At 42.2% G+C, this 26082-nt stretch overlaps 2 protein-coding genes across 9 annotated transcripts in view; one reads left to right on the forward strand and one right to left on the reverse strand.

The window, feature by feature from the left end:
* Positions 1-26082, forward strand: part of DYNC2H1 (dynein cytoplasmic 2 heavy chain 1) — a 375588-nt gene that overhangs the window by 338952 nt on the left and 10554 nt on the right. For 6 of the 8 annotated variants that reach the window (XM_035263991.3, XM_078339344.1, XM_078339342.1 and 3 more), the window contains one exon: positions 22216-22332. In XM_035263991.3, coding sequence (XP_035119882.3) covers positions 22216-22332 — 117 coding nt within the window. Of the gene's footprint in view, positions 1-22215; positions 22340-26082 lie in introns of all 8 variants that reach the window. The other 2 variants (XM_078339343.1, XM_078339345.1) reach the window with 1 other exon arrangement.
* On the reverse strand, positions 11884-19613 carry LOC118145582 (uncharacterized). The gene is made up of 4 exons (XM_078339177.1): positions 19460-19613; positions 19237-19383; positions 14455-14655; positions 11884-12427 (listed from the first exon to the last, which is right to left on the reverse strand). Exons 1-4 carry the CDS (start codon positions 19611-19613, stop codon positions 12354-12356), a joined length of 576 nt encoding a protein of 191 aa, XP_078195303.1. The 3' UTR covers positions 11884-12353.

The raw sequence follows: 26082 nt of genomic DNA on the forward strand, positions 1-26082 counted from the left end.
TAGTCTGGCTAGTGGTCTATCTATTTTGTTGATCTTTTCAAAAAGCCAGCTCCTGGATTCATTGATTTTTTTGAAGGGTTTTTTGTGTGTCTATCTCCTTCAGTTCTGCTCTGATCTTAGTTATTTCTTGCCTTCTGCTAGCTTTTGAGTTTGTTTGATCTTGCTCCTCTAGGTCTTTTAATTGTGACATTAGGGTGTTGATTTTAGATCTTTCCTTGCTTCTCGTGTGGGCATTTAGTGCTATAAATTTCTCTCTAGACCCTGCTTTAAATGTGTCCCAGAGATTCTGGTACATTGTGTCTTCATTCTCATTGGTTTCTAAGAACATCTTTGTTTCTGCCTTCATTTCGTTATTTATCCAGTAGTCATTCAGGAGCATGTTGTTCAGTTTCCATGTAGTTGTGTGGTTTTGAGTGAGTTTCTTAATCCTGATTTCTAATTTAACTGCACTTTGGTCTGAGAGACTGTTTGTTATGATTTCCATTCTTTTGCATTTGCTGAGGAGTGATTTATTTCCAATTATGTGGTCAATTTTAGAGTAAGTGTGAGGTGGTGCTAAGAAGAATGTATATTCCGTGGATTTGGGGTGGAGAGTTCTGTAGATGTCTATTATATCTGCTGGGTCCAGATCTGAGCTCAAGTCCTGGATATCCTTGTTAATTTTTTGTCTCGTTGATCTAATATTGATGGGGCAGTGTTTAAGTCTCCCACTATTATTTTGTGGGAGTCCAAGTCTCTGTAGGTCATTAATAACTTGCTGTATGTATCTGGGTGCTCCTGTATTGGGTGCATATATATTTAGGATCATTAGCTCTTCTTGTTGCATTGATCCCTTTACCATTATGTAAGGTCCTTTTTTGTTTCTTTTGATTTTTGTTGGTTTGAAGTCTGTTTTTTTCAGAGACTAGGATTGCAACCCCTGCTTTTTTTTCCCTCTCCATTTCCTTGGTAAATCTTCCTCAATCCCTTTATTTTGAGCCTATGTGTGTCTTTGCACCTGAGATGTGTCTCCTGAATACAGCACACTGATGGGTCTTCACTTTTTATCCAATTTGCCAGTCTCTGTCTTTTGATTGGGGCATTTAGCCCATTTACATTTAAGGTTAATATTACTATGTGTGAATTTGATCGATGTTTTGCCCCATTAGTTGATGCATTTTCTTCATTGTGTCAATTATCTTTACCATTTGGTATGCTTTTGCAGTGGCTGGTACTGGTTGTTCCTTTCCACGTTTAGTGCTTGCTTTGGGAGCTCTTGCAAGGCAGGTCTGGTGGTGACAAAATCTCTCAGCAATTGCTTGTCTATAAAGATTTTATTTCTCCTTCACTATGAAGCTTAGTTTGGCTGGATATGAAATTCTAGGTTGAAAGTTCTTTTCTTTAAGGATGTTGAATATTGGCCCCCACTCTCTTCTGGCTTGTAGGGTTTCTGCTGAGAGATCTGCTGTGAGTCTGATGGGCTTCCCTTTGTGGGTGACCTGACCTTTCTCTCTGGCTGCACTTAGCATTTTTCCTTCATTTCAACCCTGGTGAATCTGTCGAGTATGTGCCTTGGGGTTGCTCTTCTTGAGAAATCTTTGTGGTGTCCTCTGTATTTCCTGAATTTGAATTTTGGCCTGCCTTGCTACGTTGGGAAAGTTCTCCTGGATGATATCCTGAAGAGTGTTTTCCAACTTAGTTTTATTCTCTAGTCACATTCAGGTACACTGATCAATCATAGATTTGGTTTTTTTTACATAATCCCATATTTCTTGAAGGCTTTGATCATTTCTTTTACTCTTTTTCTCTAATCTTGCCTTCTCATTTTATTTCATTGAGTTTATCTTCCGTCTTTGATATTCTTTCTTCTGCTTGATTGATTTGGCTATTGAAGCTTGTATATGCTTCTTGAAGTTCTCATGCTGTATTTTTCAGCTCCATCAAATTGTTTATGTTCTTCTCTAAGCTGGTTATTCAGTTAGCATTTCGTCTAACCTTTTTTCAGTGTTCTTAGTTTCTTTGCATTGGGTTAGAATATCTTCCTTTGGCTCAGAGAAGTTTGTTATTACCCACCTTCTGAAGCCGGCTTCTGCCAATTCGTCAAACTCATTCTCCATCCTATTTTGTTCCCTTGCTGGTGAGGGGTTCTGATCCCTTGGCGGAGAAGAGGCCTTCTGGTTTTTGGTGATTTCCGTCTTCTTGCACTGGTTGCCTCCCATCTTTGTGGATTTATCTATCTTTGGTCTTTGAAGCTGGTGACTTTCAGATGGGGTCTCTGAGTGGACGTCCATTTTGTTGATGTTGAAGCTGTTTCTTTGTTTTTTAGTTTTTCTTCTAACAGGCCCCTCTGCTGCAGGCTACTGGTGGTTCACTCCAGACCCCACTTTCCTGGGAATCACCCACGGGGGCTGCATAACAGCAAGTATTGCTGCCTGTTCCTTCCTCTGGTAGCTTCATCCCAAAAGGGTACCTGCCAGATGTCAGCCAGAGCTCTCCTGTATGAGATGTCTTTGCATATTTGGGCATCAGGGAGCCACTTGAGGAGGCAGTCTTTCCCTTGTCAGAGGTCAAGTGCTGTGCTGGGAGCTCCATTACGCCCTTCAGAGTTGCTGGACAGGGACGTTTATGTCTGCTGAAGTGGGACTCACAGCCACCCCTTGTCCCAGGTGCTCTGACCTGGGAAGGTGGGGCTTTATTTGTGAGACCCTGATGGGCTGCTGCCCTTTTTCAGAGATGCCCTGCCCAGCAAGGAGGGAATCCAGTCAGTCTGCCTGCAGAGGCCTTGCTGAGCTGCCATGGGCTCCGCTCATCTGCTGTGTAAACTTCCTTGAGATTTTGTTTACACAGGCAGGGTTAGAACTGCCTCAGTAATGGTGGACGCCCCTCCCCGCACTGAGCTGGACAGTCCCAGGTGGAGCTCAAACTGCTGTGCTGGCTGCGAAAATTTCAAGCCAGTAGGTCTCAGTTTGCTGGTCTTTGTGGGGGTGGGACCTGCCAAGCCAGATCACTTGGCTCCCTGCCTTCAGCCCCCACCTTTTTTTTTTTTTTTTTCAGGGGAATGGGCAGTTCTGTCTCCCAGGCTTTCCAGGGGCCAGCTAAAACAGACGCCCAGTTTTGTGCTGGAAACCTATGGCCCAGGTGTTGTCGGCACCAGCAGAAATCTCCAGGTCTATGGGCTCTAAAGACCATGGGAAAAGCACAGTATCTGAGCCGGAGTGTCCAGAAAAGTCCTGATGGCCTCCCATGGCATGGGATGGGGAGTTTTCCAGCCCGTTGCACTTCTCGGGTGAGGCAACACCCCACCCTGCCTGGGTTTGCCTTCCTTGGGCTACACCCACTGTCCAACCAGTCCCCTTGGGATGAACCTGGTACCTCAGTTGGAAATGCAGAGATCACTCACCTTCTGCACCGCTTTTGCTAGGAACCGCGCTCTAGAGCTGTTCCTATTCAGCCATCTTGGTGGAAGTCTCTCCATAATTCCATTTTTAAAACAAATTCAGTGTTAGACTATAGTTCTTTTTTATTTTAAATTTTTGTGTTGAGAGAGGTTTCACTATGTTACCCAGTCTGGTCTTCGACTTCTGGTCTTAAGTGATCCTCCTGCCTCAGCCTCCCAAAGTGACAGGATTACAGGTATGAGCCATTGCATTTGACCTGGCTATAGTTCTTTAATGTAGTTAACTTTCTGCAACTAGCTTTTCAGAAATTCCATTCATCTAGTTCTAGTTTCCTGCTCAAAAGATTTGTTTTCCTTTGGGAGGCCTAGGCAGTTGGATCACGAGCTCAAGAGATCGAGACCATCCTGGTCAACATGGTGAAACCCCATCTCTACTAAAAAAACAAAAAAAAATTAGCTGGGCATGGTGGCGCGTGCCTGTAATCCCAGCTACTCAGGAGGCTGAGGCAGGAGAATTGCCTGAACCCAGGAGGCGGAGGTTGTGGTGAGCCAAGATCGCGCCATTACACTCCAGCCTGGGTAACAAGAGCAAAACTCCGCCTCAAAAAAAAAAAAGGATTTGTTTTCGTGTTATTGCTGTTTTCTGACATACTTTATCATTTATTTATATTTGCTGTCTGTCTCATTCCAGTAGAATGTAAGTCCCCTAGGCCGGGCGCAGTGGCTCACGCCTGTAATCCCAGCACTTTGGTAGGCCGAGGTGGGTGGATCACGAGGTCAAGAGATGGAGACCATCGTGGTCAACATGGTGAAACCCCGTCTCTACTAAAAACACAAAAAATCAGCTGGGCATGGTGGCGTGTGCCTGTAATCTCAGCTACTCAGGAGGCTGAGGCAGGAGAATTGCCTGAACCCAGGAGGCGGAGAGGTTGCGGTGAGCCGAGATCGCGCCATTGCACTCCAGCCTGGGTAACAAGAGCGAAACTCTGTCTCAAAAAAAAAAAAAAAAAAAAAGCATGTAAGTCCCCTGAGAGTAGTAACAGTAGCCATTACATAATAAGCACTCAATGCAACCCTTTGTGAATGGTTGAGTTGAGGGCCTACATAGGAGAGGCACGGTAGGAGGTGTTCTTAGCATCAGCTCTAGTGGTATAGTATGCCAGAAAGTTGATCGTTACCAAAAGCTAGATCTTTCCCTTTGGCTCTTCTGGCTCTATAGCCTGCCTTTAAATTCTCACTTAAAGCTGAAGAAGTTAGAAACGTTCTCTTTCATTTCTTTGCATTTAATTTTGTCATTTTATTTTGTTTCGTTGAGATGGGGTTTTGCTATGTGGCCCCGGTTGAGTTTGAACTCCTCGGCGCAAGCAATCCTCCTGCCTCAGCTTCTTGAGTAGCTGGGATTACAGGCACGCACCACCACACCCAGCTTCTTCACGTTTTATTTTAACCTTAGCCCCTAGCTCATGAGACCTACCTTATCTATTACTGGTGGTCATACACTGCTGCCCCATTGTCAGAAGAAGGAGGGAACACAAGACATGTATATTTATATCTTGCAGCTGTGAACCATGCATGTAAGTTTAGCATCATCATTTAATTTAGGAGCATAATAAGCAAGGGAAGCCAGTTTTATTCTGTGTCAAAATGTGCTCATATTTCCCAAAGTATATTGTCCCTGTTCTTTCAAAATGGGAATAAAGTTATGCACAACCAGAAAATCCCAAGCTTATATAATTGTCTTGTACTTCGGAGCAGTGGGGCATAGGCTGCACTGACAGTCAGTAAAATAAAATTCTAATATTAGTTTCTAAAAAATATCTATGTGACACTTTTAAGCAGTTATTGGGGCAGTCTGAGCCTTGGCTGTCACAGTTATGAGTAGATTTCAACAATAACTTTCATCGACATGTTTATTATAAGGGTCTCTGAATATGTATGTATAATCTGAATATATATAAAATGTAACGAATATAATATATTCATTATATTCAATATATTCTATATATTTTATATATAATATATATGCATTTATATATAATATACATATTTTATATGTATTCAGATTATACACATACAGAGATCCTCATAATAAACATGTCACTGAAAGTTATTGAATATAATGTATTCATATTTTATATATAATAAAAATGTAATGAATATATAATATATATTCATATTATACATTATATTGAGATCCTCATAATAAACAGCAATGAAGTTATAATGAATATATATATTTTATATTCAGATTACATATATGACTAAGGTCTATGTAGGTAGGAAATATTTGTTTAATTGGAAAAGAAAGTATATTTTCATCTAAGTTCTATCTCCAATAAGCAAAATTATTTTGCACTTAGGATTCATTAAAACATATTTTATTGTTAAAAATTAAAATTCTCACTTGTGACTATTTAGTAACATAAGCAAGTTTGGTATAATGACTAGAAAATAATTGTCATTTTTGTTAATAATATATTTCCACATATATTTACAACTTTAATTTTAAAAGTCTTGTCTACACGTGAGGTTTAAGATAATTCGACAGAACTTTTCCTCTCTTTGGTTCATTCATGTGAGCTATAAAAGCACATTTTCTAACTTTCTCACCTGCATTTTCCAGAAATATTTATCAGGGAAGAAGTCTTTTTTAGGCTCTCACTGTTAGCACTTGGCAAAATTAGTAAGTTCAATCATCCATTTAGGCTCCTTTTAATTATGTTTTCAACAGAGGGGATTGTTTCAATAGGAGAACTTTGGATTTGAATTTTACTTGAATTTTACTATCACTATAATTTTATTAGTTTTTTTTTTTAAATCTCTGTCACCATAGACTGAATTAAACAGTGAGGCTGTAGTTCGCCAAACCAATCAATATCTTAAACCCTTAGACCTACTTGAGAAACATGTGTATATATTGATTTTCAGATTCTGAACATGCCCTTCTAAAATTCCTAAGTGCCATAACAGATTTATTATTTGTTAAATAGTACTTGTGAAACTTGATACTGCAAAATACATAAGTGAAACTCACGTTCAGCCTGCATGTTACATCTTCCTCCAAGGCTGAGAGAGTATTGCCATAGCCACATGTGGTATAGTATATACGGTAACCACAATGGCTACTGAGCACATATGGGTACTATATTGTACTCTACATGGAACAGTCAGTTCCCCAGCAAGTTTAAACATCCTTTGTTCTTCAAGGTTATTTTTTCAGTAATGTTTAATATTTTCTATTATTGAACATTTTAAACAAATACAGGAGAAAAGAGAGTAGTAAACTGAGTCAGCATATTCCAAGGTTTTAAGATTCAGCAACATTCCCCCTTTTTTCTCTCCTTTATTGGTAAAACACATTTCAGACATCATTTTATTTTGCCCCTCCATGGTTCTGAATGTGTTTCTTTAAAAATATATATTTTCTTAAATACATTATCACAAATAAAATTAAAATTCCTTGGAAACATTTAATATTCAGCCCAAAACAGTATACTGACCAGTCTCTAAAAGAACTCTTTCCAACCATTTGTTTGAATCAATGTCAAAATAATGAAATGAGATGCTCACACTGGTTATGTGCTTAAGTCTTTTTATATCTCGATCAGGTTGCATTTTTTCATTTCATACCACTGTTCGTTACAGGAGTGAGGTTATTTCTCCTATAGAATGACGTACGTTCTGTACTCATCTGTTTGCTTCTTTGAAGTAGTATGTAACTTTTGTTCCTCTGTCTCTCATTTCTTATGAATTCATTCCAAAGATCTAGTTACATGCATTTTTTGTGGGGTGGGGGGCAGCTGAAACACTTCATAGGTGGCACTGGGTTCTTCATTTTACATTGTGTGATGAGGCGCACACGTTGTTTTCCTGTTTTTAGTGATGCTAACATTGACTCGTGTACAGGCAGTGACAGCCTCATTCCTCATATAAAGTTTCTCATCAGTCTTTCATCTAATAGTTTTAACCATTGATGATCATTGCTTGGATGATTAGTGGTTGCATTCTGATTTTTCAAATTGTTATTCTTTCCACATTTTGAGCTAAGATTCTTCTGCAAAGAAGCTTCGATTAGGTCTATGTAGTTACCTGGATACCATGAGATACATTTTGTGTTGAAAATATAGAACGCTTATTTTTTTTCATTTAAACTGGGAATATTCAAAAGATGCTCTTGATACATAAGTTTCCAGCAGTGTCCAATGACATTTTCTCTGTAAGTATTATTGTGAGCTTCCTGTGTGTCTAATGTTTCAGTAAATTGCATTTATTATTCTTTTCCATGTGCGGTTGACTCTGGTCTTTGGCATATATGTGATACCTTTTTTTTATTGTACTTTAGGTTCTGGGGTACATGTGCAGATCATGCAGTATTTTGCATAGGTACATACATGGCAAGGTGCTTTGCTGCCTTCATCCCCCATCACCTATATCTGGTATTTCTGCCCTCATTATCCCTCTCCTCCCTCCCTACCACTGCTGTTTGCTTCTTTGTGGTTTCGTTCCTCTGTCTCTCATTAAATAAGAGACAGAGGAACGAAAGTTAAATACTACTCCTAGGCCCCCCAATACTGACCACAGTGTGTGATGCTCCCATCCCTGTGTCCACTGTTCTAATTGTTTAACACCCACCTCTGAGTGATAACATACGGTGTTTGATTTTCTGTTCTTGTGTCACTTTGCCGAGAATGATGGTTTCCAGATTCATCCATGTCCCTACAAAGGACATGAACTCATCATTTTTTATGGCTGCATAGTATTTCATGGTGTATATGTGCCACATTTTCTTTATCCAGTCTATCGCTGATGGACATTTGGGTTGGTTTCAGGTCTTTGCTATTGTAAACAGTGCCGCTATGAACATATGTAAACATGTGTCTTTATAATAGAACAATTTATAATCCTTTGAATATATACCCACTAATGGGATTGCTGGGTCAAATGGAATTTCTATTTCTAGATCCTTGAGGAATCGCCACACTGTCTTCCACAATGATTGAACTAATTTACACTCCCACCAACAGTGTAAAAGTGTTCCTATTTCTCCACATCCTCTCTAGCATCTGTTGTCTCCAGATTTTTTAATGATCGCCATTCTAACTGGGGTGAGATGGTATCTCAATGTGGTTTTGATTTGCATTTCTCTAATGACCAGTGATGATGAGCATTTTTTCATATGATTTTTGGCCTCATAGATGTCTTCCTTTGTAAAGTGTCTGTTCATATCCTTCACCCACTTTCGAATGGGTTTGTTTGTTTCTTGTAAATCTGTTTTATTTCTTTGTAGATTCTGGGTATTAGCCCTTTGTCAGATATGTAGTTTGCAAAAATTTTTTCCCATTCTACTGGTGCTGGTTCACTCTAATGATTGTTTCCTTTGCTGTACAGAAGCTCTGGAGTTTAATTAGATCCCATTTGTGTATTTTGGTTTTTGTTGCCATTACTTTTGGAGTTTTAGTCTTGAAGTTCTTGCCTATGCCTTTGTCCTGAATGGCATTGCCTAGGTTTTCTTCTAGGATTTTCGTGGTATTAGGTCTTATGTTTAGATCTTAAGTCCATCTGGTGTTAATTTTAATATAAGGTGTCAGGAGAGGGTCCAGTTTCTGCTTTCTGCACATGGCTAGCCACTTTTCCCAACACCATTTATTAAACAGGGAATCCTTTCCCCATTGCTTGTTTTTGTTAGATTTGTCAAAGATCAGATGATTGTAGATGTGTACTGTTGCTTCTGAGGCTTCTGTTCTGTTCCATTGGTCTATGTCTGTTTTGGTACCAGTACCATGCTGTTTTGATTACTGTAGGCTTGTAGTATAGTTTGAAGTCAGGCAGCGTGACGTCTCCAGCTTTGTTCTCTTTGCTTAGGATTGTTTTGGCTATGTGAGCTCTCTTTTGGTTCCATATGAAGTTTGAAGTAGTTTTTTCCAGTTCTGGGAAGAAGGTCATTGGTAGCTTGATGGAGACAGCGTTGAATCTATAAATTACTTTGGACGGTATGGCCATTTTCAAGATGTTGATTCTTCCCAACTGTGAGCATGGGATGTTTTGTCATCTATTTGTGTCCTCTCTTATTTCATTGAGCAGTGGTTTGTAGTTCTCCTTGAAGATGTCCTTTACATCCTTTGTTAGTTTTATTCCTACATATTTTATTCTCTTTGTAGCAATTTTGAATGGGAGTTAGTTCTTGATTTGGCTCTGTTTGTCTGTTATTGGTGTATAGGAATGCTTGTGATTTCTGAACATTGATTTTGTATTCTGAGACTTTGCTGAAATTGCTTATCAGTTTAAGGAGATTTTGGGCTGATACAATGGGGTCTTCTAAATATACAATCATGTCATCTGCAAGTAGAGACAATTTGGCTTCCTCTTTTCATAATTGAATACCCTTTATTTCTTTTTCTTGCCTGATTTCTCTGGCTAGAACTTCCAATACTATATTGAATAGGAGTGGTGGGAGAGGGCATCCTTGTGTTATGCCAGATTCCAAAGGGAATGCCTCAAGTTTTTGCCCATTCAGTATGATATTGGCTGTGGGTTTGTTGTAAATAGCTTTTATTATTTTGAGATATGTTCCTCCAATGCCTAGTTTATTGAGGGTTTTTTAGCATAAAGGGCTATTGAATTTTGTCAAAGGTCTTTCTGCATCTATTGAGATAATCATGTGGTTTTTGTTTTTGGTTCTGTTTATGTGGTGGATTACATTTATAGACTTGTGTATGTGGAACCAGCCTTGCATCCCCAGGATGAAGCCTACTTGATCATGATGGATAAGCTTTTTGATTTGCTGTTGCAATCTGTTTGCCAGTATTTTATTGAAGATTTTTGTGTCAATGTTCATTGTGGAAATTGGCCTGAAGTTTTCTTTTTTAGTTGCATCTCTGCCCAGTTTTGGTATTAGGACGATGCTGGTCTCATAAAATGAGTTGGGGAGGGTTCCCTCTTTTTTTGTTGTTTGGAATAGTTTCATTATGAATGAATGGTAGCAACTCCTCTTTGTATGTCTGGTAGAATTCAGCGGTGAATCCATTTGGATCTGGGCTTTTTTTTTTTTTAGCTGGTAGGCTATTAATTGCTGCCTCGACTTCAGACCTTGTTATTGATCTATTCAGGGGTTCAACTTCTTCCTAGTCTTGGGAGGATGCCAGTGTCCAGGAATTTATCCATTTCTTCCAGGTTTACTAGTTTGTGTGTATAGAGTTGTTTGTAGTAATCTCTGATGGTAGTTTGTATTTCTGTGGAATTGGTGGTGACGTCCCTTTTATTGTTTTTTGTTTCATCTATTTGATTCTTCTCCCTTTTCTTTTTTTATTAGTCTGACTAGTGGTCATTTTGTTAATCTTTTCAAAAAACAAGCTCCTGGATTTGTTCATTTTGAAGGTTTTTTTGTGTGTGTCTCTATCTCCTTCAGTTTTGCTCTGATCTTAGTTATTTCTTGTGTTCTTTTGAGTTTTTTTTTTTTTTGATCTTGCTCCTCTAGCTCTTTCAATTTTGATGGTAGGGTATCAATTTTAGACCTTTCCTTGCTCCTCATGTGGGCATTTATTGCTATGAGTTGCCCTCTAGACACTGCTTTAATTATGTCCCAGAGATTCTGGTATGTTGCATCTTCGTTCTCGTTGGTTTCAAAGAATATCTTTATTTCTGCCTTCATTTCTTTCTTTATCCAGTCTACATTCAGGAGCCAGTTGTTCATTTTCCATGAAGTTGTGCGGTTTTGAGTTTGTTTCTTAATCTTGAGTTCTAATTTGATTGCACTGTGGTCTGAGAGACTGTTTTGATTTCTGTTCTTTTGCATTTGCTAAGGAGTGATTTACTTCCAATTATGTGGTCGATTTTAGAGTAAATGTGATGTGGGGCTGAGAAGAATGTATATTTTGTGGATTTGGGGTGGAGAGTTCTGTAGCTGTCTATTAAGTTTGCTTGGTTTAGATCTGCATTCAAGTCCTGGATTTCCTTGTTGATTTTTTGTCTTGTTGATCTAATATTGACAGTGGAGTGTTGAGGTCTCCCACTATTATTGTGTGGGAGTCTAAGGCTCTTTGTAGGTCATTAAGGACTTGCATTATGTATCTAGGTGCTCCTGTATTGGGTGTGTATATATTTAGGATTGTTAGCTCTTCTTGTTGTATTGGTCCTTTTACCATTATATAATGCCCTTCTTTGTTTCTTTCGATCTTTGTTGGTTTAAAGTCCATTTTATCAGAGACTAGGATTGCCACCTCTGCTTTTTTTGCTCTCCATTTGCTTGGTAATTCTTCTTCCGTCCCTTTATTTTGAGTCTGTGTATCATCTTTGCACATGAGATGACTCTCCTGCATACAACACACCAGTGGTTCTGGCTTTTTGTCCAATTTGCCAGTCTGTCTCTTTTGATTGGGGTATTTAGTCTATTCACATTTATTGTTAATATTGTTATGTGTGAATTTGATCCTGCCATTTTATTACTGGTTATTGTCTGGCTGTAGTTTTAGGCCTGCTGCGCCGGATGGTGGAAAAAAAGTAGAGCCAATTGGACGTCCAAGCTTTATTAGGAGCTCTGGGCGGACTAAGCACTACCGTGTAAACCGAAGTGGGTAGCCGCGCCTAGGAGGTGGGCTGGGTGGCTTATATAGCAGGAGCCAGTACTTTTCCACTGCAGTTGGGTAAGAGGAAGGGGGAAGGGGTGAAGCCAGTACTTTTCCACTGCAGTTGGGCAAGAGGAAGGGGGAAGGGACACAGGTATTCTCCAGGGCGGAGTTTTCACAGTTTTTTTTTTCTGCTTCAGGTAGATTCTGAGACAGGAGGGGCTTTAAGGCCGTTCCTGTTACAGGTGGGGAGGGGAGAGAAGGAAAAAAGGGGGAGGACATGGGAACCCAACCGGACATTCCTAACTCCTTGTAATAGGAAATAGGGCGCTGTATTCTTTCTGTCTGCTTCCTGCTGACATGGGGCAGCAGTGGGGATTTGGGTGAGGAGTTAGGTTTCGTCCGGAGAGGTTTCTTCAGGAATGAGGGGCTGCAATAACGTCTGATTGACGGTGATGCAGGTTAACTCTTGGAAGCGTCGCTGTAGGAACTGTAGAAAACAAGGAGCAATTAGTAAAACTAGTCCAATAGCAATAAGGGGGCCTAGTAAGGGGGTTAAGAGGGTGTACATTGAGGAGGACCACCAAGCAGTAGCCTCGGTTGAAAATTTCTGCTTCTGGAGATCTATACTGATTTTTTGAAGATTTTCAATTCGGGTTTCCACTAGGCCGGATTCATTGACGTAGTAGCAGCACTCTTCTTGCAGGAAGATACAGGTTCCTCCTCGTTCAGCAGTTAGGAGATCAAGGGCCCATCGGTTCTGTAGGGCAACTTGGGCAACTGAGGTTATCTGGCGCTGAAGGGAGGCTAGGGATTCGGCAGAGTTGTCGATAGCTGCTTGGAACTGAGAAGTTAGTCGTGCTAGGGCTTGGTGAGAGTGAGCCAGGGCTCCTCCTCCGAGCCCAGCAGCTAGAGCTGAGCCAGCGAGGGAGAGACCCACTGCTAGGGGTAAGAAGGCAGCTCGTCTCGTGCGACGGTGTGTAAATTGTTGCTGGAATTCTGCGGGGGAGTAGATAGTTAATCTGGGTACTAGGGTGACAGGGAGGCACAGGTAAGATGTTGGCATTGAAGAGTGGAGGGTTTTGAAGAGTGTTTTGTTGCACCAAAAAAAGGTTCCGTTAGGGGCTGTGAGATTAGAGCCGATGGTGATGGTTCGGTTACATCCAGTGTGATTAGGGTTGTGACTGTAGCATATTGGTAGCTGTGTGAAGTCTGGGGGAACGTATAGTTCTACTTCTGTGATAGGGGCAGTTTGGGTGGGCGGTGTGGAGGAGTTGATAGGATAGGTGTATGGGACGGCAATTAGGGGAGTTTTTCCAAGGGAGGCACACATGAGGCAGGAGGTGAGGTTCGATAGGCCCAAGAGATTGGCTATTTTCAGGCCTTCGTTAAGGAGGGTGAGCCATGAGAAAGGGGTGGAGGATGGTTGTAGTTGTCGGGTTAGGGTCTTTTCTTGTTGAATTGAGGTATGGACTTCATGGACTGTGCGTGTGAGCGCTCTCCATATATATATATATGGGAGGATGGGTAGGAAGTGGTCGAGGTTTCATATATTGCTGCTTTTTGTGGTGATGTCCAGCAGTTGTCCCATGGATCAGGGATAGCAAGGGAGAAGGTGTTCTGGTGGTTGTCAGTGTCAGTTATCATTTTTAAACGTGAGGGGTCTGAAGTGACGCGGGTAGCAGAGTGAAGAGAGCAAGTTCCCCAGGTGCATGCCGTGCAACTGAGCCAGGAGGAGGTCTTGCAGGACCCCATTTGATCATAAATGAAGCATAAGGTGGGGTTGCGGTTATTTGTTTTTAAATTTTGTGAAGTTTAGATAAATGGCAGTGCTGCATCCTGACCGGGGGCAGTCAGTAGTGGTAAGGAGGTGGTTGGAGCTATAAGGAGGGGTGTTGCAAATGTGGGTGGTTTTGGTGTAGTTTTCAGTTAGGTAAAACCTCCAGACGTAAGGTTGAGAGGGGTTGGAGGGACTATTGAATTTTAGTAAATTTAAGAGATAGGGGGCCAATGGGAGTAGTTTTCCAAGTGGGCGGCAGAGATCCATGGGGAACCCTTTTTACTCAGGATAAGTGTACCCACAATGGAATTCCGGCGACTTTTACTGCTGAGGGGGTGGTAAGGATGACTGTGTATGGTCCTTCCCACTTAGGAGTCAGTGGCTTTGGGGAGAGTGATCTTATAAAGATTGGCTCTCCTGGGGAGACTTTCTGTATAGAACCAGTGGCGGGCTAGGTTGGGGTAAAGAAGCGTTAGCACGTTCCCTGAGGAGCCCCCGGAGGAGGGTGAAATAGGGTAGATAGTCTGATAGAGGAGGGGGGTTAGGAGGTGGAGGGGATGAGAGGAGAAAGGGCCGGCCGTACAGCAACTCAAAGGGGCTTAGCTGTGAAGGGCCTCGGGGGCTTGCCCTAAGTCAGGTGAGGGCGATGGGAAGCAGGGTGATCCAGGACTGGTGAAGTTCTAATGTGAGTTTTGTTAGATGTTCTTTGATGAGGCCGTTGGCCCGTTCAACCTTACCCGAGGACTGGGGGTGGTAGGCAGCGTGTAGCTGGATTCCCAGGGATTCAGAGACGGCAGCTGTGATTTTTGAAATGAAAGCGGGTCCGTTGTCTGATTGGATGGTGACAGGGAGGCCGAAGCGTGGAATGATGTCCCGGATGAGATGTTCGGCTACTGTCCCTGCAGACTCAGAGGCTGTGGGGAAAGCTTCAATCCAGCCTGAAAAGGTGTCAACTAAGGTTAATAGGTATCTAAAATGCTTGTGTTTGGGCATGTGTGTGAAGTTGATTTGCCACTCTTGGCCCGGTAGGTTGCCGCGTAGTTGGTGGAGCTGGCAGCGTGGGTGGCAGGTCCCTTGGTTGTTGGTCTTTGAACAAATGGTGGAGGCAGAGTGAACTTCTTGTATGGTGTGTAGGAGATTGTGAGGTGAAAGAGGGTATTGAGGAATTGGAATAGGGCTTTTGGGCCAATGTGTAGTGAGTTGTGAACGTCTGCGATGATCTGGCGTTGTTGGTCTTTGGGCAGAATTAGGAGGTTGTGTTTGAAGGCCCATCCGTCCCTGAACTGGATATGAGGGGAGGATAAAAGTTCAGATTTTTTGGTGGGAGAATACTGGGGGGCGTAGGCCTTAGAAAGGAAATAGATGGTGGTGGCGGGTGAGGCTTTCTGAGCCGTGGTTCTGGCTACTGAGTCTGCGAAGGCGTTGCCCCGAGCTACAGGAGTATTTGCGGACTGATGTCCTTTACAATGGATTATAGCTACTTGGGCCGGTAGCTGGATGGCCTGGATAAGCTGAGAGATGAGCTTTCCATTGAGGACGGGGGTTCCTTTAGTGGTGAGGAAGCCTCGTTCTTTCCAAATCATGCAGTGAGAGTGGGCAATGAGAAAGGCATACTTAGAATCAGTGTAGATATTAACTTTTTCCCCAGTTGCCCAGGTGAGTGCTCGGGTGAGGGCAACTAATTCAGCCTGTTGAGAAGTAGTTCCTTGAGGTAAGGGTCGGGTCTCTATAATATCAGTGTCAGAGACAATTGCATAAGCGGCTTTCCTGGGTCCAGGGGTCTTAAGAATAGAACTGCCGTCAACGTAAAGGGTAACTGAGGCTGACGGTTAGGGTTGGTCAGTAAGGTCAGGTCATGGGGATTGGCTTAGTTCAAGGATTTCTAGGCAAGAGTGCTGGCTCATTGGAGTTGGAAGGGTGGGAGATAAGGTCGCTGGGTTAAGGGGGGAACAATGTGAGAGTGTAATGGTGGGATTCTCGATGAAGAGCAGGTGAAGCACTTGGATCCTGGAGGGTCCAAGGTGGGCTAAAACCTGATGGGAGAGCAGATTGGTGAGCCGATGGGGTGAGAAGACCTGTAGTGGTTGGTGTAGGTTGAGTTTTAAGGCCTCGGTGGTGAGTTCTGCTGCTGCAGCAAGGGCTCGCAGGCAAGGTTGCCACCCCCGGGTGGTAGGGTCTAGCTGTTTGGATAGGTATGCTACAGGTACTGAGGTGGGCCCCACAGGCTGGGTAAGAACTCCAATGGCTACGTGCTGCTTTTCATCTGTATACAGGTGGAACGGCTTATTGGGGTTGGGTAAGGCTAGGTTTGTGGCAGTAGAGGGCTGTCAGAAGAGCAGAGAAGGCCTGAGTCACAGTGCCTTGGGAGGTAAGTGGTCCTACAGGGGACTGTTTTGCCACGTGGTACAGCGGTCTTGCTAGCACTGCGAAGTTAGGGACCCAATGCCTGAAGAACCCTACTAGACCCATGAAGGAGAGGGTCTCGTCTGCTGATGTAGGTGGCTGGAGGGCTTTGAGAGTTTGGAGCCTATCAGCAGTTATAGCCCGGTGTTTGGGGGTAAGATTGAGGCCTAAGTAGGTAACTGAGGAGGTAGCTATTTGAGCTTTAGTAGCGGATATCCGGTACCCCTTGCTTCCCAGGAAGTTTAACAGTGTGGTGGTGGCTGTAATGCAGTCATGGTAGGATGGAGAACAAATGAGGATGTCATCAACATATTGCAGTAGGGTGGAGGGGGTGATTTTGCAAGTTTGAAGGTCGGCTGCTAGGGCTTGTCCAAATAGGTGGGGGCTATCCCGGAAGCCTTGGGGTAGGACTGTCCAGGTGAGCTGCTGAGAAAGATTGGAAGTGGGGTCTTCCCAGGTAAAAGCAAAAAGGAAGTAGGAATCTGGGTGCAGGGGAATGGTGAAGAAGGCATCTTTGAGGTCTAGAACTGAGAAGTGGGTGGTTGTAGGGGGAATGTGGGAAAGGATTGTGTAGGGGTTGGGAACTACTGGATGAACGGGGATGACTGCTGCATTGATAAGGCCGAGGTCTTGGACCAGGCGGTACTCACCTGAGGGTTATTTTACAGGCAGAATGGGAGTGTTGCAGGGGGAGTTTGCAGGAATGAGTAGTCCTTGAGCCCTTAGCTTATTTATGATAGGGAGGAGGCCGAGGCAGTGAATTTTGGAGTAGGAAACTGAGGGGGAGAAGGGAAGGCTGTGGGGTCTTTTAGGCATATGACGATGGGGTGGTGATGTGAGGCTATAGTAGGGGTTTCAGTGTCCCATACTTCAGGTTTTACGTTGGGAAGGAGTTTTGAGATGGGGTAGAGGGTGGCGGATCTGTAATGGGGGGCATGAGGAAGGCTTCATTACATGGGAAAATAATGGTGGCTTGGAGCTTCGTTAGGATATCTCTCCCTAAGAGGGGTACAGGGCATGAGGGAATAACTAAGGAGTGGGTAAATAAATTAGAGCTAAATAGACAGTTTAGTGGGGAGTTTTTTGAGGGGTGGAGGGGGACCCGTCAACTCCTATAACAGACCTGGGAAGGGGTGGTTTTGCCTGAAAAGGAGGGAAGAACGGAGTAGGTAGGTAGCCCCCATGTCCAGTAAAAAGGAGACACTCTTACCCGCTACCTGGAGCATGACCTTGGGCTCGGCAAGGGTAACTGAGGTTGAGGAGCCAGGGCCCCGTTAATCATCCATGAACCCTAACAGCTTTGGGATTGGAGATTCCTGAATGCCTGGCTCCGAGGGATGTTACCCTGCTGCCCCCTCGTGCCAGAGTTTTGAAGAACTGAGGCCTGAGGTGAGTTAGGGCAATCTGACTTCCAGTGTCCAATGAGCTGAGAAATAGGGCAGGGCTTGGTAGGAGGCCGTGACTGGGGGCAGGCTTCTGACCAGTGCCCTTCCTTTCCACATTTGAAACACACCCCAGGAGGGGTGAGGGTATTTGCTTTACCCTTGTTATTTTCTGCCGGCCGAAGGGCTGCTACCAGGGCTTGGGTCTGTAGAGTGACCTTTTGTTTCATACGTGCTTGGCGGGCTGCCTCGGCTGCATCTTCCCTGGTGTTAAAGACTTTAAAAGCCATTTTACCAAGTCCTGAATAGGGGTTTCAGGGCTGTCTTCTGCTTTTTTTAGTTTTTTCTGAATGTCAGGGGCTGACTGGGAGATGAAGTGTGATGCTAGGACGGTGGATCCGTTTTGTGAGGCTGGGTCAAGGCGGGTGTAGCAGACTAACGCTTCTTGCAAGCGAGTTAGAAAGAGGGCAGGGTTTTCATCTGGTAATTGGGTGATTTCTCTTAGTTTGTCATAGTTTACTACTTTGTTGGACACTACATCCATGCCTTTGAGGAGGTATCAGAGCATGCGGTCTCTGCGGGGTATGTCGGACCCTCCGCCTGCCTGATGATAATCCCATTGGGGATCCTCGTTAGGAATAGCTTCAGCTCCAAGGGGGACCTGGTTATCTATAGTGTGGTCTTTATCTGCCTAATGCCGAGCAGCAGCGAGAATGCGCTGGTGTTCTTCAGCTGTGAGGGTGGAGGTGCAAACTACCCGAATGTCGTGCCATGTGAGGCTGTATGCCTGGGTGAGATACTGAAATTCTTTAATATAGGTGGACGGGTCGGCTGAGAAGGATCCTAAACGTTTCTCGATTTTGGACAGGTCTTGGAGTGAAAAGGGGACATGGACCTTACTAAACCTTCGGTCCCTGCAACTTCCCTGAGGGGTGCTATTACTGATGAGTTATGAGATTGGGTGTGGGCAGATATGGGGAAGTCATGGGGGGAGGTGTTTCTGGGGCAGAGGGTTTGGGGGTGTCTGGGGAGGAAGGTAGAGGGGGACTGCCAGGATTAGCGGGTGGAGAAAGGTGTTTGGGGAGTTCGTCCGGAGGGGTATAAGGTGGTGGGCCAGCGGTTGCGGTGGAAACGTTTTGGGGGGTTCGGGCTAAAAGGATCTGGTGGGTGGAGCAGGAGGAGCAGAGATCGGGATGGGAACGGAGATCCCAAAAAGCCTGGACATAAGGGATCTCAGAGTTTTTCCCAGTGCGGCGGCAAAAATTATCAAGGTCCCTTAATACATTGAAATTGAAAGTATCAGTCGGTGGCCAATGAGACTGGTTGTCAAGATTATATTGGGGCCATGCGACTTGAGAGAGAAATGTTAATTTCTCTCTCCGCAGGGTCTGAGAATAGCCTAATTTTGAGAAATTTCGGAGCAGGCACCCCAAGGGGGTGTTAGGGTCTATTTTAGACTCCGAGTGCCCCATGGCTTGCAAAGCTAGCCGGGGCCAGGGAGGGAAGAGGCATCCCTTCTCGTTGCGTTCCCTTTAGGGTTAGGTTAGTGAAGTGAGCAGTCAGAGAGGCGTCCCCGTCTGGCTACCCCCTTCTTCGGAAGACTCCGGGAGTCGGATGGAGGACCTCCTCGGCTCGGCCGGGTCTAGGGCGAGGAGTCCGTGTGGACTGGCGCCGGGAAGCTGGTTGCCTTAGCCTTGTGTAGAAGAAGGGGTAGAAGGTAAGTAAAAGTCTTACCTTGTCTGGAGTCTTGCGATGGCGACCCGATGGGGGGGGTGGACGGGGGTGAGAGGGGGGACCGTCGCCCGGCCTCAGAGGCCCCGGGCGGGTCAACCGACCCTGTCCCAGGTTTCAGCACCACTTGTCCGGTAAGTCCGACCACCCCTCACTGCTCGTGTTCCGAATGAGTAGACCAGGCGAGTTAGGCCTTCAGGCTTTATTGGGGGGGCCCCGGGCGGACCGAACACCGGGGTGGAGAGTAGATCGGCCGCGCAGACAATGGGACACAGGCTTTTTACACTGTGGCAGGGGAGGCTGCAGTCATTTTCCACTGCCGTTGAGCAAGAGAGGGGACGTGCTTTCTCAGGCGGAGTCTCTTGCGGCTTATCGGCCATCTCCTAACAAAGGAGGGTTTCGGGGCCTGCCGCGATAAGGGAAGGAGGGGGATGGGGTCTTGCAAGCTAGCTGAACATGAACGGCAGTACTTTTCCACTGTCCTTGGGGTAGGGGGAAGGGAGGGCCGGTCCTAACAGTGGTTATGGTCCAGCATTTCAAGAAGGCAGAGTCTTTTAAAGACTAGCTTCAGAAGTTACTTAAAGTCTTTCTATCACATTCTACTGGTCAAAGCAATTTAAAAGGCCAACCCAAATTCAAGAGGTAGTAAAGAAACTCCACCTCCTGATGGAGGAAGCAGCAAAGCTTACTTGGCAGAGGGGAGGAATTTGGGGCCATATTTTGCACTGTGTCACAATATTATGACTGTTATCATTATTAAGTGGTGGCAGTTGAGACGTTACGGTATTGGTTTAGGGAATGACAGACTAATGTTAACACAAAGTCCAGAAACAGACTTATAGCAGTATGGACACTTGACACAGGACAAATGTGGTGTTAGTTACAAATTAGGGGCTTGGAAGGACTATTGGATAAATAATCCTGAAACAATTGCTCATTCAGTTAGAAAATGATAACATAAAGTATGGATCAAATGTTATTTTAAAAAAGGAAGGTTTAAAAAGTTACAGAAATAAAACTGAAAGAGAAGACTTTTAGAAACAAAATACAGGAAAATACTCAGGATTTCTTTAGACACAAAAGAAATGAAAGTCTTAAAGGAAGAAGCTGTTAAGTTTGCTACCTTGACATTAAAAAGAAACCAAAAAAAGTAAAAACACAGGCCACAGACTGGGAAAGATATTTGTTTCTTGTATAACTGATAAGGATTAGTACTTAAAACAGATAAAGGATGTTTACAGATGAATCTTTTAAAGAAAATTTCCATAGTAAGGAAAAGGCAGAGGTGGACAAAGGATTTTAATAGCCAATTTACATGAAGAAGAAACCTGAATGGCTAAACATAAGGAAAAGTACTTGTTCTTACCTGTAACTAAGGAAATGAAATGAAAACCAAAATTTATTCCATTTCATGCTCATCAGATTGGCAAAAATTTTAAGTCTCAACAGACCAAGTATTAGCAAGATTGTGGCATAAAGTCAATTTTTATATATGACAAGTAAGAGGATAGATTGATAGAGTTACTTTGGGGAGTAATTTGCCAATATTAGGTAAAATTGAGAATGACCACACTCTTCAACCTAGTAATTTAATCTATCTAGAGAAATTCATGCAAATGTGTATAAGGAAGTACGTAGCATGGTTATTGCAGTGTTTTTTTAAACAGTTGGAAATAAATATTCACCAGCAGAAAATGGATACATTATTGTATATTAATAAAATGAAATATTGTGCAGCTGTTGGAAATGAAAGATCAAAATGGATATACCTTAAAACAACAATGAGGGAAAAGAGTAGGCTGCACGTTACCCTTTACGTAGAGATTGGAAACATGAGAAACAATACTATGTATTGTTTATAGATACATATAAAACTAAACTCAGGCCAGAATGTTTTTGAAATTCTTAAAGGGACCTGTATATCACATTAGCAGTATAGTAGAAAGAGTATTTAAGCACTAAATAAATATATTATTATCCCAGCTCTGTCACTAACAACAAAATTACTTATCTTTTCATGCAACAGCAACCTTAGTATAAAATTCAAGTAACGAAATCATTATTCAAAACCGTTCATTAAAGGGTACTGTCTAGCACCTAAACCATTCCTAACTATAAGGTCGCTGACAATTATCTTAACTCTTCCAACTTAAAGCGCTCCTTTCATTCTAAATTCGATAATTCTTTCATGTCGTATGTTAAAATTTGAAGGCACTAAGATTGTTTACATTTTGCAAGTTTAAATTATGATAATAGAGATGTGGCTCTGAAGGCAAAGTGCTAGAAAAGCTACAAATGCCAAATACTGACTCTACGTTTGCCGCCTTTAGATAGTCAGGCTAGATTAACTTCAGAAACTAAAAGAAGAAAGTTTTGAAGAAGAAATATGAAGGCAATAATACCAAAAGAACTGCATTTTCATTTTCAGAATTTCTGACAGTGTAAATGTAAGAAATGTAAATGTTAAGGTAACAGTGTTACCTTAAAGACACGAAGTATTTCCCCTTGTTAATTCTTCTTTCATATCTGTAATGCATGTCAGTCTTTTTCATTACACTTTCTGAACTTTGTTCTATTCCTTTAAAGGTGTCAGATTCCACCTTTAAAGTTGGGAATACAATGTTTGCTCTCTAATTACGCTTTTCTTCCTTCCCTCCTGGAGGAAGAGTAACATTCTGGCTTCTGTCACTGTCATTCTATTACACTAATGTCGAGACATCTGCAGTGGTATAACTGATGACATACATATAAGTAGTTGTAAAAATATATTTGCTATGAATGAGAATTCGGTCTACAAGGAGTTGATAGTGAACACTAGTCTAGGCCTCACTGACTTTGTTCTCAAATAAAATGCCATAATCTTGGTTTTTGTACATTTGCAAACAGTAAACACAATGGAAAGTGTTGGTCTTAAGGTAGAATAGAGTAACCTCTGACATTTGAGACTTTAATGCATATTTTCATGACTTGTTTCCCTGGCAGATCAGTGGCTTGTTACTGGAAGGATGCAGTTTTGATGGAAATCGACTTTCTGAAAATCAGCACGATTCTCCTAGCGTGACATCAGTGCTCCCTTGTTTTATGGGCTGGATTCCACAGGTAATACGTATCAGTTCACTCTTAGATTTTATCTTTTCGAGAAGGCATTCTTGGCCTGTGTATTTTTTGTTTGCTTTCTAGTCTCACCTGCATTTGAACAAATTTGCAGTGAAAATATTTTATCCTGTATCATGTTTAAGATGTACAAGACATTTGAAAACCTTGATTTTGTTATAGAAAGAATAACATAGTATTAATTTCTAGAGCATTTATAGCCTGGTAATTAAAAAAGAAAGCCTTTAATGATGATAAAGAGGAATGCAACTACCATGTGTTACATTCCTCTTATTTTCAGCCGTGTAGGTGCTTTATATACTTTACCTCAGAGCAGCCGTACAAGGCAGACATTATTATTCCCACTTTTAAATGAGGAATGTGCTCACACAGCTTAAATGACTTCTCATAGTTAGACACGGAAAGTGACAGAATTAAGGTGTTAATAGATGTGTGGCTTTATAGCAGACGAGGTCAGTATGCAGCTGATGTTGGGTGAGGAGAAGAATCTTGGCAGAGTCTTACTTAACTTTCTTTCCTTTCAAAACCTGTATTTATTGAAAGAGCTTTCAACAGTAGAACTTGGGGTATATATGTCTTTAAAATAGGACCTAGTTGTAAATGAAGCACCTAACCTTTTCTCAATAAAGTTTGAGAATGCATGTATAACTACATGCGAATAAACTTTAACATTCTGATTCTCTATCTAATGAGCACCAAAATGATTTCATGTATTGCTTACTGCAAGCTTTCTCATTGGAAAATAATGTATAGAATTTTTCAGGTATTGTCATTCTCCTTATAAAATAAAAATCAAATGCACCAAAGTATTTAAGGAAAAAACTTAAAAAGTGATAGCAGTAGTTAGCAACATTGCCAAGATAGCATTTCTGTCAGAACTCCCTATTTTTCCCCCATATGAGCTTCATTTTCTCCAAAATTAGAGTGACTATGAGATAAAGGAGAGAAAAGAGATTGAAAGAATCTTTGTTTTACTTCAATCATCCTATTAATTCCTATAAGAATTTTCTACAAAAATTTGGTAAATTATTCATGACACATTTTTATCTTAGGTGTGTAAACCAAATTCAAAGTTAAATTAAAAAGGTGGAATTTGTCAGCAGTTGTGAATACAACATACAAAGTTGTTTAGAATGACAGAGACAAATTCCAATGAATTTAAATTAGATAATCTACTCATTCTCTGGAAAATAAAATCCATATAATGATCATGAGGAGGAGGATAAAAAGTAGGGCAAGTATAAACAGGTTCACTTGAGGAGAAACCCAAGCAATAAAAATAGAGCTTGAAGAGCAACTAAAAATAAATATAGGGCCGGGCGCAGTGGCTCAAGCCTGTAATCCCAGCACTTTGGGAGGCCGAGGCGGGTGGATCACGAGGTCAAGAGATCGAGACCATCCTGGTCAACATGATGAAACCCCGTCTCTACTAAAAATACAAAAAAAATTAGCTGGGCGTGGTGGCGCATGCCTGTAATCCCAGCTACTCGGGAGGCTGAGGCAGGAGAATTGCCTGAACCCAGGAGGCGGAGGTTGCAGTGAGCCGAGATTGCACCATTGCACTCCAGCCTCGGTAATAAGAGCAAAACTCCGTCTCAAAAAACAAATAGACAGATAGATAGATGATTGATAGACAGATAGATACATAAATGGATGCATGGAGGAGAAAATGTCCTGGAGCAATACCTACGTGATTGACCACAGCTGAACGCCGATCAGGAATGCAGCGCTGCTGTGGACAAAGCCTGCCTGTTACTGGGTTGTATGAAAAGCGACGCGATGTTACAAGACTAGGAATTCATAACTTGGCGATATTTTACTTCATGCCTTATTTCTATCTAGTTTTATTTGTCATACTTTTAAAAAGTCAAGATTGGAATAAAAAGCTAAAAATAATTTGAAAAATGCATTGAGCATTTATCCTATAGATGAGTAACGAAAAGGTAATACAAACTTTTTACTCTTTTTCTATAAGACTTTCCCCTAGGTTTTTGCAAATGTTCATGACATGGAATAGAAGGATTTGTTGGTGCTTCCCCACCTCCTTTTTTCCCTGCTTTTACAGTGAGCCGCCTCCTTTCAGGATGTCTCTCCCGTATCAGCTAAAAGGAAAGCACATGAGATTTACTGTCAAGTGTTTCAGAACACAAAATTTTCTAGTGTAGCAGACCTGAATTCTAATCCAAGCTTTCAAGCTTATAAATTAGGTGATGTAGGCAAGGTACCTAACGTCACTGAGCCAGTCTCCTCATTTGAAAATGGGGATAATAATGTTTGAATGAAGTACCTAACACAGTGCTTCAAACGTGGTAAGTCAGATTTATGCTATTATCAATATTTTAAACTGTTTTATAACGGTATAATGTTTTACCTTATTTCACGTGGTACTTTTTAGTTTACTAGTACTTTCCTTATTAAGTTATTGTTGAGTTTTTACGTACCAGATATTATGCTGAACCCTGGGGTAACAAAGATAAACTGGTTTCTCCTGCAGAGTCTTCTGCCAACTGGGGGAGCAAATAAGCAAAAAAAAAAAAAAAAAACTACTACAGTTGAGAATTATTAGTGCAATTAGAGGTCTATATAAAGTGCTTTGGACAGATGAGGGACGCTTCAACTCTGCCATGAGTGAACAAATGACCTCACTGAGAGAGAAGTGGCAGCTTCTCCTGAACTGTTACTTGAACTTTAATAATAAGAGTTTAAGGACAAATTCAAAAAAGATAAGGTAACAAGGCATTCCAGACAGGAGGAGGAGCATATGTAAATATATGCAGGTAGAAAAGAGCTTAGGATATTCCAGGAACTTCAAGTAGTGTGTAGTTCGTATGGAAGAATGGTGGGGATGCGGTTGGAAAGGACCGCCAAGACCAAGTATGACAAGCTGAGGAGCCCATGCCAAGGAGTTTAGAACACCTGCGGTCAGTAGGAAGCCATCAAGAATTTAGAACAGGACCAGGCATGGTGGCTGTCATCTGTAATCCCAGCACTTTGGGAAGCCAAGGCAGGAGGATCAGTTGAGCCCACGAATTCAAGCCCAGCTTGGGCAACAGAGCAAGACCCCATCTCTATTAAATAAAAGAAGAATTTAAAAAAAAATTTTTTTAAAGAAGTGAGAACAGGAGTATGATAAGATCAGATTTGTAGTTTTAGAAAATCAGCCTAGCAGTGAGTGGGCGGACAATAGATTGGCACACTGTGAGATACAGTCCTATGGGTTAGGTACAGCTCATTTTCTCTCCATTTTTCTGATGAATTAAATGACTTATGACTTCCACAGTGGTAGCACTTGTATTTGGACAATCGTAGTGAGCATTTATTTGCACTGATTACATACCAAGCACTATGCAAGGTGTTTCAAATACAAGATATTTAAGCCTTTAAAAACTTTTTGAAATAGGAATTGTAATCTCCAATTTAAAGTAGAAAATGGAGGTTTAAAATGGTATGTAACTTGCCCTAATCATATAGTTAGTAGGTCGGCGACTGTGATTCAAATCCAGGTGTTTCTTAGACCTGGTCCTGAGCTACGCTAACAGTATGAATCAGGGTTTGGAAAACCCTGGCCTATTGGCCAGATCCAGCCTCCTTCCTATTTTATGGCTTTTACCTCTTTCAAAAAAGTTGAAAAATGCAGAAGATAGATAGATCGTGGCATGTAAAAATTATATGAAATTCAAACTTCAGTGTCCTTAAATGAAGTTATTTGGAAATCAGTCATGCCCATTGTGTACA

This window comes from Callithrix jacchus, chromosome 10 (assembly GCF_049354715.1).
Source record: "Callithrix jacchus isolate 240 chromosome 10, calJac240_pri, whole genome shotgun sequence".
Classification (NCBI taxonomy): domain Eukaryota; kingdom Metazoa; phylum Chordata; class Mammalia; order Primates; family Cebidae; genus Callithrix; species Callithrix jacchus.

Coding starts and splice junctions, on each gene's coding strand:
- LOC118145582 (XM_078339177.1), bottom strand. CDS start 19,613: ATGGCCGATAAGCCGCAAGAGACTCCGCCTGAGAAAGCACGTCCCCTC. Junction 19,384..19,459: donor ACTCTCCACCCCGGTGTTCG/GTCCGCCCGGGG, acceptor ACGAGCAGTGAG/GGGTGGTCGGACTTACCGGA. Junction 12,428..14,454: donor CTACCACCCCCAGTCCTCGG/GTAAGGTTGAAC, acceptor TGTTTTCTACAG/TTCCTACAGCGACGCTTCCA.